Genomic DNA, 14,990 nt, shown 5'->3' with positions numbered 1-14,990 from the left:
CCAAGGTGGATGACATGGAGATACTGCTCCAGCCTGTATGGTTGTCAGATTTACTAGGTTTTTCTCACTGTGGAAGTAGAGGTGGTGGGGCACTGTCCTATTGGTTGAGAATACTGTGACGTATTAAAGATACTGTTCCAGCCATCTGACTTCAAAACTGAAGATGGCAAGTCAAGGTGGAAGACATGAGGATACTGCTCCAACCTGAATGGTTGTCAGATTTACTAGGTTTTTCTCAAGCCTTCGATGTCAGAATCCAAGATGGTGGCCCAGAAATACTGGTGCAGCCTACATGGCTGTCAGATTTCCTAGGTTTTTTCCCATCTCAGAATCCAAACTGGTAGATCCAGGGATAATGGTACAACATGCATTGTTGTCAGATATAATGTGTTCTGCGTTTAGAATCTTGTCTTAAGTATAAAATGGTGGGAAACTCAAAAAATCACTGCTTTCCCCACTTCTACGACGTTACAGCTCTCTTGTCCTAAATACACAATAAGCATCAAAACTCGTTAATGGTAAATTTCCCTTGACGCCTACAGCAACAACATCCATGAATAAACGACAGGAAGGCAGGCTTTACCCGGTAAATCAGATCACTAGGTGTTCGCCGTACACTTCTGCATAAAGGTGTTACTCAGAATTCTTCTCATAGTACAGTCTTCAACCATACACAGTGCATCTATGTTTCTCCTATCACCTACCTAACATGTAATAAGTCAACCTATCCTTAAATCTTGGAAACCAACGAAGAACTTTTTTGGTGCAGCAACTATCCATTTGTCTCTCCCACTACCATTTAATATTCAGTACAGTGAGAACAGCTTTTTCCATTTGTAATATAATTTCAGTTACTTGCTAGTTTTCACCCATAATTGGTAAATAGGTCCATAACTACTTGAGCCTTACTCTAAATTAACGTAATATTTCACACTGAGTTAGTAAACAGTAATGTTACTCGATACTTTATTTTTGTATATAAGATTATTTCGGCTTTATTGCCTTCATCAGTACATCTGCAACAATCGCATTTATTTATATGTTACATGGTATATAATCTATAAACTATTTTTTTTTACATTGGATGTTGTACTCACGTCCTGACGTTGTAAACGGACATACGTCAATTGTGTGTAAAGTGTAACAGCTGTTCATAGTTTTTGGATGTAATATTTTTTTCAGTAATGTTTTAAAATTGTCGAATGATTTGATGTTGCAAATATACTATAATAGCTTTTTATTATTCTGACAGTGATAAAAATTCACGTCTGACAGCTGGTTTTTTATTGAAAGATATTGATGATGCTTTAGTTCACGTATCTGTGGAAATACCGTTGATGAGTTTGTAATCCCTGATGTTTTGCTGTCCATTATCCCCAGATACAATTTCAATAATTTCTTTAACTGGATGTTGCTCACTTAGTGTATCGTTGGCGTAATCTTTAGTGGTTATGTATATTTCAAATTACTCCAAAATATTGATGATTGCACCTTTTGGGATTTTGTGCAGGATGTGTAGCACGTTTCTAATGTCGCCAACTTTGTGTTTTTCATTTCTGAGGTGTGTAATGTAGGTGGACTAGTTGTTATTTGGCTCTCTTGTGTGTTCTTCTGCATCTGAATATGAAATTTCTTCCCGTCTCTGCTATTTAAGTTTTCTGCAGTTACTGCAGTTAATTCTGTAAATTCCAAGGTTTAAGTGTTTCCAGAGTGTGACTTTCCCTGAACACAGTTTTGTGCTAGTATTATTTGTTGTTATGAAGGCAAGTTTCAAGTTTGTATTTATTAGTAGGACGTTTATTATACCGAATAATTTTCCCACATAAGTTTGTTGGTATGGAGGTGGTTTTCTTTTTTAATGTAGTTTCTCATATTAGTTTTATTTTATGATTCATGGAATCTTTTTTAGGGCATGCTTTTTGTTGTACGTCTGTGGAACGGTGGTATCATCATAACAGTACTTGTATCCGATGTATAGTAGTGAACTTATTTCTTTATGTGTGGCGTCCTGTTCCAGTGGCAGATTTAGGGTTATGTTAATCATAGAATGAAAGAATACATATGTGTGAGATTTTGGATGTGAAGATGTACCGCATGGCTGATTATTCCATCTGTAACAGTTGCTTTTAATTTGATTTCGAAAGTATGTTTGTAGATGTTGTTGGTTATTGTGAGCTCCGTTTTCTTTTTTCAAGTCCCATAGTGAATTTCATTTTAGATGTGAGTTATTGAATTCCTGGTGTATTGTTTGTATGTCGTGATCATATCCTTGTATGAGTAGCAATGTGTCATTGACACAGTGGTAGTAGTAGAAATAGTTGTTGTGAGCTGAAGAAATTTGTTTAGAGTCTACTAAGGAATACATTTGCTATGGTACCGACACAATTGCTTCCCATAGCCTCACCATCTGGTTGTGTGTAAATTTTTTCGTTAAACTGGAAATAGTTATGCAATAGGGTTACTTTGAGAAGTTGTATTATTTCATGTATGCCTCCATATGGTTGTGTTTTATGAGATTATGTTGTATAGTATCTATCGTTTCTTGTACAGGGATGTTATTGTAGATGTTTGTAATGTCAAGTGAAACTAAGTTATCACGGTGTGGGGTTTGTATGTTCCTTAATGTTCTTGCAAGTAACGTGGAATTTATTATGGTGTAGTTCTTCATCAACAGTTTGTTGAGTTTTTTATCCATAAGTTAATCTTTTAATACCATTAACAATCGGATTTATAGAAGCCAAAGGCTTATGTATCTTTAATTGTCCGTAAAGTTTTGGGGTTCTTGACTTCATTACTATATGTGTTTTCTTTTTGTATTCAGAAACTACAAATTCTGCACAAAAACCGAAAGTTACAGTCATGAATATTTTGAAGCGATTTGAAATAGACATACGCATTAAGGATTATCCTCACGATATATTAAATGAACAAACCGATATCATGCACACCTAGTTAAAAAAAAAAATTAACTACATCAATAACAATTCCATAGATAAATGAATTACAAGAACACAGATGCTTTGAGTAAACAACTACCTATCAAACTTGAAATTCTATGACTGTCAGAACAATACAAAATATATTATGGGTCCGTTTACAACGCTAGGATGTCAGTACAACATCGAACGTAAAAAACCTTTATAAGTTATATATTACGTAAAATACAAATAAATGGGATTGTTTGCTGATGAACTGATGAAAGCAGTAACGCCAAAATATGCTTATATACAAAAATAAAATATTAAGCAGTGCACTGTTTACTAATTATCTGCCTAATGTCCTACTGTGACATGATATATACTGCAGGTCTCAAAAGAAAGAAATTTGACGCTGGTTTTGGTTGCATATAACATACGTCTGACACAATATAATCTAGGTTATAATTTCCTGATGTAGTCCATACCGAACTGTCACAAACCTGTTTCATAGTTTAATATGCAGATCCCTATAGTCAGTAAAGTCAAATCGTTTATGCTACATTAAAACTACAAGCAACATTCATGTCTGCCAATGATTGCAACGCTAATTATTCTAATTCTCCTATTGGTACAATGAGGCAGCCTTGTTATTTTGGCAGCCTTGATGGGGATTTTAGCTGGCTCCCGCGAGGGGAATGAACAGAAGAAGTACGAAGCTGTTTTGGCGCTGAAAGCCATTTTTCACGCAGTTGCAGAACAGCGTGCCATGTCTGCACAGTTGGAGAGTCCAAAAGGCCAGACAGCTTGCCGTAAAAACTGTATTGTGCGTGAAGCGATAATGAATCCTTCTCAGCTTGACAAGAATGTGAAGGCTAGGTGAAAACATGAGCCTTCATTGCACGAGAGTAGCCATTGAGCTGTGACCTGCACTGTTTCATCAAATTCTAGTAAGGGATTTTCTAATTCACTCATAGTAATTATTTTTGGTAAAAGGGCTTAGATCCCACATTCGCAGATGTGCAGGGCTTTTGGTTAGCCAGCACTGGAAATCTGTCATGCAGTGAGACGGATTTTCTGCCTTCTTCCCCACACCATGGTTGTTGGTTAATCATGACAAAAACCAGAAGAGCAGAAAATTGTTAAGCTTGTTTATAAAATTATCATTGGTTGAAATTCTCAGGATGAGATACATATTGGCTGGCAGATTTTTGCGCTGAACAGAGAGCTATGTTTCGTAGAGTAAGGTCAGGATGGACTTCGCTTAAGGTCGCGGTTGAGAACATGTTTGCTCCAGGTTGTTGAAGGTGCTGAAGAGAGGGATGTCTCTCACTTAGAACAGGGTGCAGAGGCCAAACTGAAGCTAGAGTTTTCAGCTACACAATAGCCATATTTTCCACTAGCAGAGGTTAAGAGTAGTAAGCTTGCTCCATCATTGCTCACACTGAGATGAGATGAATGTGAGGTTAGTTAAAATGCATCGGGGTATCACGTGGCAGTTGTATATTCCACAACTAGCTAATTGCAGCAATCAAGAACATTGGCGATAGTATTGATGCTCGTTCATTCTTTTCTGGGACCTTTTCTGTAATTACACTAACCTTTTCCAGAATCGTTGGTCGTATTCGTGATGTTGTTATATTGCGTTCTTTTACGCACCAACACAGACATAGCAAGGCTACAGGTCATATTTGAAATCTCTTGTCCACTTATTAGATGTAAATATACTTGATTCAGTGGATAAATCATCTTATTTGATGTCTTATGGCAATAAATCAAATAGTTACACTGATAACTAGTTTCCTTTCGTAATTTGAAGGCTCCCTTCATTAATATGTCAGTGAGAGTTGTTGTATTCATACCTTCATGCTTAATTTCGCCTCCCCTAGTAAATTTCATGTAATAGTACTCTATCCGTTGACTTTCCTTGTTTCTTTTAAAATTGCATGATCTTATGGGGAGCATTCTTACGTCACTGGGGATTGGATATGTAGCAACTTTGGGGTATGCTAAACATCTTAACCACAGTCTCAAATAAGGACAGAAATTATTCGCATGAATATCAGTGAGTGAATCCAATATTCGTGTCCAGTCCTCAAGTTTGTGTATGTAGCAAATAGCACTAACATTCTATTTAAGACAGGATGACCACCAATTTGTCTCACTGCATTAGTGTCACATCCCAGAGCGATTATTGTAGAGCAGATGGTGCAGGGTGTCAAGTTACATCGCTACAGGGGAAAGGGTGCAAGTGAAGACCTATATTTGAATTAACAAACTATGAGATCCGATGTTGCCGTAGTATTTATTTATTGCTTTGCGTGAGACTTCATACAAGTGGAATATATTTTTCACTTACAAAGCAATACAATGTTTGAACTAGTATGATTGACGAGCTTATTTGTTTCACACAGGAGAGAGTTGTGTAATGCTGCCCATACAAAAAGCAACTGTCATTAAGGTCCATGATCGCAGTACGCAGCATCTGGCCTTCTCCTTTATTTACAGTCATGCCCTAACGTAAGCTCACGCTCACTATGAACAGTACACGTTTAAAATGAAATGGTGGACTGTTAGGAATAAGGAGGACTGACCTGCACCAACTCTGTCAAAATTTCTCCTGCTATGATGTTACGTTGGAGACAGAAGGATTCTGAGGTGCGAGATAATGAATTTCACCCTCGATCAGAGTTACGTCACACATAGCTTTCGGAAGGAGTTTTCAGAATACGAGTTAAAGCCTGATGGTCTTGAGACACAGCATGTCTGGCCTCATGATTTTCATTGGATTCTTGAGACTGCATAGTCATGAGTCTTTTAGTCGTTCTAATGTATTCAGGAAGAATCAAACGTTTTCTAGGCATTATTATCTGTAAACAGAACTAAAACAGAATATAATGAATAGACAAGCAAATCACAAAGACAACTTACTAAAACCGTTTTTCCTAGTAGATAATACAAATAAAGCCTATTAAAAGATGCAAATCAATGATTTTAAGCTTTTAATACTAGCAAAGCCAGTAAAACTTTATATTCTAGCCAAGTAAATTCGTTGTGGTTTATCAATAAAGACAAGATTGCTGTGCTTAACTTTGTTATTGACGTAAATTTCAAAAATAAATCTGTCGCCGAGTTGAAGAAACTAACAGCACCATCTACTGGTTCCTTAGCCCGCCCAGTTGGCCGTACGGTCTAACGCACGGCTTTCTGGGCGGGAAGCAGCGCCTGGTCCCCGGCACGAATCCGCCCGGCGGACTTGTGTCGTGGTCCGGTGAGGGGGCCAGTCTCTGGATAGTTTTTAGCCGGTTTTCCATCTGCTACGGCGAATGCGGGCTGGTTCCCCATATTCCGCCTCAACTTGACTATGTCGACGATTGCTGCACAAACAAGTTCTCCACGTACGCGTACACCACCATTACTGTACCACACAAACAAAGGGGCTACACTCGTCTTGTGTGAGACGTTCCCTGGTTGGGGGGGGGGGGGGTCCATTGGGGGCCGAACCGCACAATAACTCTGGGTTCGGTGTGGGGCAGCGGAGGGATGAAGAGGACTGAGGTAGTCGACATGGGGTTGTGGACCACTGCAGCTGCGGCGGGGACGGAGCCTCTCCGTCGTTTCTAGGTCCCCCGTTAACATACAATACAATACAATACAGTTGGTTTCTTAGTGCACTATGAAACAAGCAGCCCATTGGTTATTTGCTGTACTACACCATGACGATTAAAATCCGAACTACTAAGCTGAACAGACGATTTTAGATACAATTTTAAATTATGATATCTTTGTTTTCTTTATCCCAGTTTTGATGAAATAAAGCCTATATGTTTCCCCCAGTTACGCTCAAATAATCTGTGAAAGTCCCCTGAAAATTCGTTTTTGAGATTAGTTTGTTCAAACAGACAGAAAAAACCGTTTTACAGTTTGATCATTACTAATGATATGCAATTGTTTAATATAATAGAATTCAAGCATTAATTTCGTCATAAATACACATCACAAGATTATAATGCCAGAAACAAGATATATTCAATTTCAGCAGTGTCTAGTTTTTGAAATCATACACATTGCATAAGAAAAAAGTGAAGTACCCAGAAGGATGCGCTGTGACGGACACGGCACCTTTCTGCAGCTACCTGCTGCACGAGTTTCGAGTTCTGCCGTGAGAGGGTGTGTAACAAAGGGTGGAGTAGTGAGGACCAGTAGCTAGAGCGACTAGTATGGCCGAACTGACACTGTCCATTCCGTTCAACTGCTCTTCCAACTCCTTTGCTGTCTCTGATAGAATTACAATGTCATCGGTGAACCTCAAGGTTTTTATTTCTTCTCCATGGATTTTAATACCTACTCCGAATTTTTCTTTTGTTTCCTTTACTGCTTGCTCAATATACAGACTGAATAACATCGGGGAGAGGCTACAACCCTGTCTCACTCCCTTCCCAACCAGTGCCTCCCTTTCATGCCCCTCGACTCTTATAACTGCCATCTGGTTTCTGTACAAATTGTAATAGCCTTTCGCTCCCTGTATTTTACCCCTGCCACCTTTAGATTTTGAAAGAGAGTATTCCAGTCAACATTGTCAAAAGTTTTCTCTAAGTCTACAAATGCTAGAAACGTAGGTTTGCCTTTCCTTAATCTTTCTTCTAAGATAAGTCGTAAGGTCAGTATTGCCTCACGTGTTCCAACATTTCTACGGAATCCAAACTGATCTTCCCCGAGGTCGGCTTCCACCAGTTTTTCCATTCGTCTGTAAAGAATTTGCGTTAGTATTTTGCAGCTGTGACTTATTAAACTGATAGTTCGGTAATTTTCACATCTGTCAACACCTCCTTTCTTTGGGATTGGGATTATTATATTCTTCTTGAAGTCTGAGGGTATTTCGCCTGTCTCATATATCTTGCTCACCAGATGGTAGAGTTTTCTCAGGACTGGCTCTCCCAAGGCCGTCAGTAGTTCTAATGGAATGTTGTCTATTCCCGGGGCCTTGTTTCGACTCAGGTCTTTCAGTGCTCTGTCAAACTCTTCACGCAGTATCGTATTTCCCATTTCATCTTCATCTACATCCTCTTCCATTTCCATAATAATGTCCTCAAGTACATCACCCTTGTATAGACCCTCTATATACTCCCTCAACCTTTCTGCTTTCCCTTCTTTGCTTAGAACTGGGTTTCCATCTGAGCTCCTGATATTCATACAAGTGGTTCTCTTTTCTCCAAAGGTCTCTTTAATTTTCCTGTAGGCAGTATCTATCTTACCCCTAATGAGATAAGCCTCTACATCCTTACATCTGTCCTCTAGCCATCCCTGCTTAGCCATTTTGCACTTCCTGGCTATCTCATTTTTGAGACGTCTATATTCCTTTTTGCCTGCTTCATTTACTGCATTTTTATATTTTCTCCTTTCATCAGTTAAGTTCAATATTTCTTCTGTTACCCAAGGAGTTCTACTAGGCCTCGTCTTTTTACCTACTTGATCCTCTGCTGCCTTCACTACTTCATCCCTCATAGCTACCCATCCTTCTTGTACTGTACTTCTTTCCTCCATTCCCGTCAATTGTTCCCTTAAGCTCTCCCTGAAACGCTGTACAACCTCTGGTTCTTTCATTTTATCCAGGTCCCATCTCCTTAAATTCCCACCTTTTTGCAGTTTCTTCAGTTTTAATCTACAGTTCATAACCAATAGATTGTGGTCAAAGTCCACATCTGCCCCTGGAAATGTCTTACAATTTAAAACCTGGTTCCTAAATCTCTGTCTTACCATTATATAATCTGTCTGATACCTTCTAGTATCTCCAGGATTCTTCCATGTATACAACCTTAGTTTATGATTCTTGAACCAAGTGTGAGCTACGATTAAGTTATGCTCTGTGCAAAACTCTACCAGGCGGCTTCCTCCTTCATTTCTTAGCCCCAATCCATATTCACCTATGTTTCCTTCTCTTCCTTTTCCTACTCTCGAATTCCAGTCACCCATGACTATTAAATTTTCGTCTCCCTTCACTACCTGAATAATTTCTTTTATCTCATTGTACATTTCATCAATTTCTTCATCATCTTGTACTACTGTAGTAGGCGTGGGCTTCGTGTCTACCTTGCCAACAACAATGCGTTCACTATGCTGTTTGTAGTAGCTTACCCGCAAACCTATTTTTTTATTCATTATTAAACCTACTCCTGCATTACCCCTATTTGATTTGGTGTTTATAACCCTGTATTCACCTGACCAAAAGTCTTGTTCCTCCTGCCACCGAACTTCGCTAATTCCCACTATATCTAACTTAAACCTATCCATTTCCCTTTTTAAATTTTCTAATCTACCTGCCCTGTTAAGGGATCTGACATTCCACGCTCCGATCCATAGAACGCCAGTTTTCTTTTTCCTGATAACGACGTCCTTTTGAGTAGTCCCCGCCCGGAGATCCGAATGGGGGACTATTTTACCTCCGGAATATTTTATCCAACAGGACGCCATCATCATTTATCCATACAGTAAAGCTGCATGTCCTCGGGAAAAATTACGGCCGTAGTTTCCCCTTGCTTTCAGCCGTCCGCGGTACCAGCACAGCAAGGCCGTTTTGGTTAATGTTGCAAGGCGAGGTCAGTCAATCATCCAGACTGTTGCCCCTGCAACTACTGAAAGGGCTGCTGCCCCTCTTCAGGAACTAGCTTAGATGCGTCTTTTGTGTCCACTGTAGGGAATTAAAATTTGTTCTAATGTACGTGATCCAGTCACACTAACGTGACCACCCGCAGTGTTTCACGACGACGTGCTGTAATCATTCACAAGCGTCAAGTGCCAGCACTGGCGGTGGAGGGTATATGAAGCGCCTTGGGGGGGATATGGGAAACAGTCCCGTCGTTGTCGTAACGAGAAAGCGGAGAAATGTATCGGACATCCAAAAGGGCATGATGGCTTCCGCGCCATGGGTGAAAGCATTTCCGAAACGGAGAAGTATGACATGGGTGCGTATCACCCTAGTTGTTTTGCGCCCTAAAACAAAAAACCCAAAAAAGCAAAACAAAAATAGAGCATTTGGTATTTCACTCTATGACATACTCACGCTATGCCTCACTGCTCCACATGCGGACGCGACATACAGGAATGGAAAGTGGTAACTCAACGAATGCTGCATGACTATATCTGGGGACTGAGGGCTGTTGCAGTAAATTTTACAACTTTGAAAGCAACTGCTTCCTTGAAGAGAAATGAACCGCTAACAGAAAATAATCTTAACTTTCTGACCATGAAATCATACCAATGTTAATTCTGACACAATACTATCGAAAAACAAAGTCCACCAATCGAAACTTTCTTGTGACCTGAATAAAAAGACACTTTTGTGACAAATAGCGCTTGGTGTGCTACAGGGTCAAGAATTAAATTTCACAAGAAGCGGATAACGTTACAGCAACGTGCCCATGTGGCAGCCTGCTAACTGATGACTGACCATTAACTGACACAGAGAAGAAAGGCGAAATGGCAATGCTGCAGCGCTATATGGCAACGTGTAGTCTCCATCAGAGCGTATTCGGAGCTTTGCACTACCTTAGTACCTTAGGGCCCAAATCTGGGTTCAAATGGTTCAAATGGTTCAAATGGCTCTGAGCACTATGGGACTTAACATCTGAGGTCAACAACCTAACTAACCTAAGGACATCACACACATCCATGCCCGAGGCAGGATTCGAACCTGCGACCGTAGCGGTTCGAGACTGAAGCACCTAGAACTGCTCAGTCGCCATGGCCAGCCTGGATCTGGGAAGGGGGGGGGGGGAGGGTTCGGCGGGGTATCTGCCACAGGCAGCAATTTCAGGGGGCGCCAAAGTGATATTTTTGAAGAAAAAAAACCTTGTTTCACAAAGCGCCTAGCATCCAGCGCACGTTAGTCTATTAGTCTATCGATTATTCATATGATTTTGGAATGCATCCCAGTTGGTTCTTGACCACTTTTGAACACATTCTAAGTTGATTTCTGAACGAATCATAAGCTGATTGTTGAATGCACACATAGTGTACGTGATGTCTTGGCAGGGGAGTGCTCCTCGCATCTAGAAATAAAAAACTTTCCCATAGACAAAAGGGGAGGGGGATATACGAGCTGAGCCGAATAAATCCGAACGGCTGAATGCCAATCGCTGTTAGTTTATGAGGTTGACTGGGTGCGCGAATGATCAGAGCTGTTATAACTACTAGCGAAGTCCATAGGTTCAGACTACCAGAGTGGAAATAAACGACTGACAGGTAAGAAATATTGCGTGTTATGACTTGGCCAGACAGCCAAGTCACTATGAGAGGAAGCCGAAAGGCACGCGTTTAAGCTCACGCAGGCTGGCGTGAGGTCTGGAACATTACAAGGAAATGAGAACTTAGAAAAACGGACGCAGTTGCTGTAATACTTAACTTTAATCCATAATTGTAGAACATCGCTCTTGATTGTACATGCTTCATAAAATAATATCAAATGCTATGGCGCCTTGCTAGGTCGTAGCAAATGACGTAGCTGAAGGCTATGCTAACTATCGTCTCGGCAAATGAGAGCGTATTTGTCAGTGAACCATTGCTATGAACGTCGGCTGTACAACTGGGGCGAGTGCTAGGAAGTCTCTCTAGACCTGCCGTGTGGTGGCGCTCGGTCTGCAATCACTGACAGTGGCGACACGCGGGTCCGACGTATACTAATGCACCGCGGCCGATTTAAAGGCTACCACCTAGCAAGTGTGGTGTGTGGCGGTGACACCACATTACGTATTACCTTCTCGGTGTATCCAAGAAAATGCAATTTTGATAGAAAATTTTTGCCAGATCACTACACTACCAGTTGTATTGTACCCCCGTTAGCAGGCGCTTTAAGTTCCATTCTCGGAATAGCGCGGAAAACGCATTATGCGAACACGTAATAACGCCTAAGCGGAGAATAAATTCGGGATAACTGTACCTGTGATTCTGCTGGGGCTAGTGGAGTTATCCAGAGATTAAGTTTTGTCAGTGGCAGGAATAGTTACAGAATTAGAAGATTATTTGTTAGAACGAGGAAAGAGAAGATACGGGGACATCACACAAGTTATATGGAAGAATTCGACGATTCCAAATTTATATAAGAATTTCGTACTACTACTTTTGTATCTCATGCTTGAGAAACTGGAGCGCAGGAATGAAATATGGAACTATTTCCTAACATAAAACTTTTTGCTTGTACTAAAAGGCATTTGATATTAGTACTTCGTGAATTATGTGTTGTCATGTTATTTCTGTAAATGAGGTATGCAAGAATGACCATTTGCATCAAAATAGTCTCGCACAATTGGCATGTGTTAGAAAGGCCTACAAAATGTAATCAAATGGAGAAACCACACCAGTCTTGGGTACTATTTGTATTTACACCTTTTTCAGTATTAGAAACGACATTTTGTTTTTTCATGTAGCAAAACGCTTGACGAACACTGATGAGGTAATAGATTTTTTCTCATAAAGGAAAGCACGCAAGGCAAAGGCGTAATAATATTAGAGAGAAAAGAATGTTGGGACCTATGGATTGAAGAAATGTGTACTGTCTTGCTTGTATCTGTCTTAACCGGTTTTATGTTTCTTATATTTTAGCTCATGTTATTAGCTAATAAAGGGCTCAAATTATCTGAAGAATTTTTATTCTCCCGGTAGCAAATAATCCGATCCAGTATTAATAACGAGATTTTTTTAAGACGATAGGACGCGAAACCAACCGACTGGGAGCGGGAGAGGCATCAAACGACATCTTAATTTCTCCTGGCTTCCATTACAAAGTTATACGCGTTTGAATTCCACAGAGGAAACGACAATGATGTGCGATAGAGGAATGCCTTGTGAAGAGGCGTGGCAATGCACTTTGGCTCACTTAAGAACGAATAACATGTCCTAAATTTCCTCGAACATATATGTCTTATACATAAAACTGTTCAGAAAGATGTGCACTACGATATCAACATATCTTTGAAAAATCGATTTTTTTTAAATTTTTGATGTCCTACCTCAAACACTCGACGTGGGAGAGGGTCGCCACTATCAAGATTTTGCTCCAATTCGGAGGTATCTTTGATCCGGATACGGGTGCTGGTGTTGGTTGACTTACGTCTGGAGTGCGGCCGAACATGGCGTTCTCGACGAGCATCTGCGCCGGCTGCTTCCTCAGGAAGTCCACCAGCTGCTGGGAGTCGTCCGTCTCCAGTCCTAGGTGGGCGCCCAGTGCGAAGGAGCGAGCCCGCATGCGGTCGGAGCACACGCCGTCCCCCACAGCCACACCACTGTGTGCGATGGCTCTGTGGAACAGGCCTGCAAGGGTCGTAACAAAACGTTATGGCGTTCCTCGATAAATAGTGAAAAGTAGAAATACACCACTCTTAAACACTCATAAAACTTAGAGCTCAACAAGTAGAGTTCAGACGTGGAAAGAGCGGGTTAAGCCTAGTTATAAGCCGAACAGATTACAATGATGGACCTATCTGCTGCTTACGATCTACATCTACATCTACATCCATACTCCGCAAGCCACCTGACGGTGTGTGGCGGAGGGTACCTTGAGTACCTCTATCGGTTCTTCCTCCTATTCCAGTCTCGTATTGTTCGTGGAAAGAAAGATTGTCCGTATGCCTCTGTGTGAGCTCTAATCTCTCTGATTTTATCCTCATGGTCTCTTCGCGAGATATAAGTAGGAGGGTGCAATATACTGCTTGATTCCTCGGCGAAGGTATGTTTTCGAAACTTCAACAAAAGCCAGTAACGAGCTACTGAGCGTCTCTCTTGCAGAGTCTTCCACTGGAGTTTATCTATCATCTCTGTAACGCTTTCGAAATTACTAAATGATCCTGCAACGAAGCGCTCTGCTCTCCGTTGGATCTTCTCTATCTCTTCTATCAACCATATCTGGTACGGATCCCACACCGGTGAGCAGTATTCAAACAGTGGGCGAACAAGTGTACTGCGACCTACTTCCTTTGTTTTCGGATTGAATTTCCTTAGGATTCTTCCAATGAATCTCAGTCTGGCATCTGCTTTACCGACGATTAATTTTATATGGTCATTCCATTTTAAATCACTCCTAATGCCCACTCCCAGGTAATTTATGGAATTGCTTCCAGTTGCTGACCTGCTATATTGTAGCTAAATAATAAAGGATCTTTCTTTCTATGTGTTCGCAGCACATTACACTTGTCTACATTGAAATTCAATTGCCATTCCCTGCACCATGCGTCAATTCGTTGCAGATCCTCCTGCATTTCAGTACAATTTTCCATTGTTACAACCTCTCGATATACCACAGGATCATCCGCAAAAAGCCTCAGTGAACTAGCTATGTCACTCACAACGTCCTTTATGTATATTGTCAATGGCAACGGTCCTACGACACTCCACTACGGGACACCTGAAGTCACTCTTACTGTGGAAGATTTCTCTCCATTGAGAATGACATGCTGCGTTGTATCATCTAGGAACTCTTCAATCTAATCACACAATTGGTCTGATAGTCCATATGCTCTTACTTTGTTCATTAAACGACTGTGGGGAACTGTATCAAACGGCTTGCGGAAGTCAAGAAACACGGCATCTACCTGGGAACCCGTGTCTATGGCCCTCTGAGTCACGATAAATCACAGAATTCCACTGGACAAGCTGTGCAGAAACTTCAAAGATTATCATTTCCTTCAAGTTACTCAGTCAGCTGCTAAGAACCGAAGACTCTATTCATGTTCTGACAAGGAAAACAGTAGATGGAGAAGTCAACATAATGGATATTCTCATGTAAGTGTACAGGGATCAATCGTAGTCGATTGTACACAGATGACCAACCAATTTTCAGTAACATGAAGCATTTCCATTATGTACGAGGTGCGACAATAAAGTAATGAGACTGATATGAAAAAAAATGTTGCTTACCGCTTTAGTCAAGTTTAGTATTGTCTCCTTCAAAGTAGTTCCCTTCTGATTGCACACACTTTTTTCCAGCGCTTCTGCCAGTGATTGTGACATTTCTGGAACTCATCGTCTGTAATATCCTCCAAGACCCTCGTCACAGCTTCTTGGACATCTTGTGTTGTTTGAAAA

The 14,990-nt window shown here is 40.8% G+C and overlaps 1 protein-coding gene across 1 annotated transcript in view; it reads right to left on the bottom strand.

Annotated features, from left to right (window-relative positions):
- LOC124717013 (esterase FE4-like) overlaps positions 1–14,990 on the bottom strand; it is a 205,052-nt gene that overhangs the window by 66,691 nt on the left and 123,371 nt on the right. Inside the window, exon 5 of the mRNA XM_047243655.1 lies at positions 13,021–13,220. Coding sequence (XP_047099611.1) covers positions 13,021–13,220 — 200 coding nt within the window. The remainder of the gene's footprint in view (positions 1–13,020; positions 13,221–14,990) is intronic.

This window comes from Schistocerca piceifrons, chromosome 9, assembly GCF_021461385.2.
Source record: "Schistocerca piceifrons isolate TAMUIC-IGC-003096 chromosome 9, iqSchPice1.1, whole genome shotgun sequence".
NCBI classification, from domain to species: domain Eukaryota; kingdom Metazoa; phylum Arthropoda; class Insecta; order Orthoptera; family Acrididae; genus Schistocerca; species Schistocerca piceifrons.
This window is presented reverse-complemented; position numbering and strand designations above follow the sequence as displayed.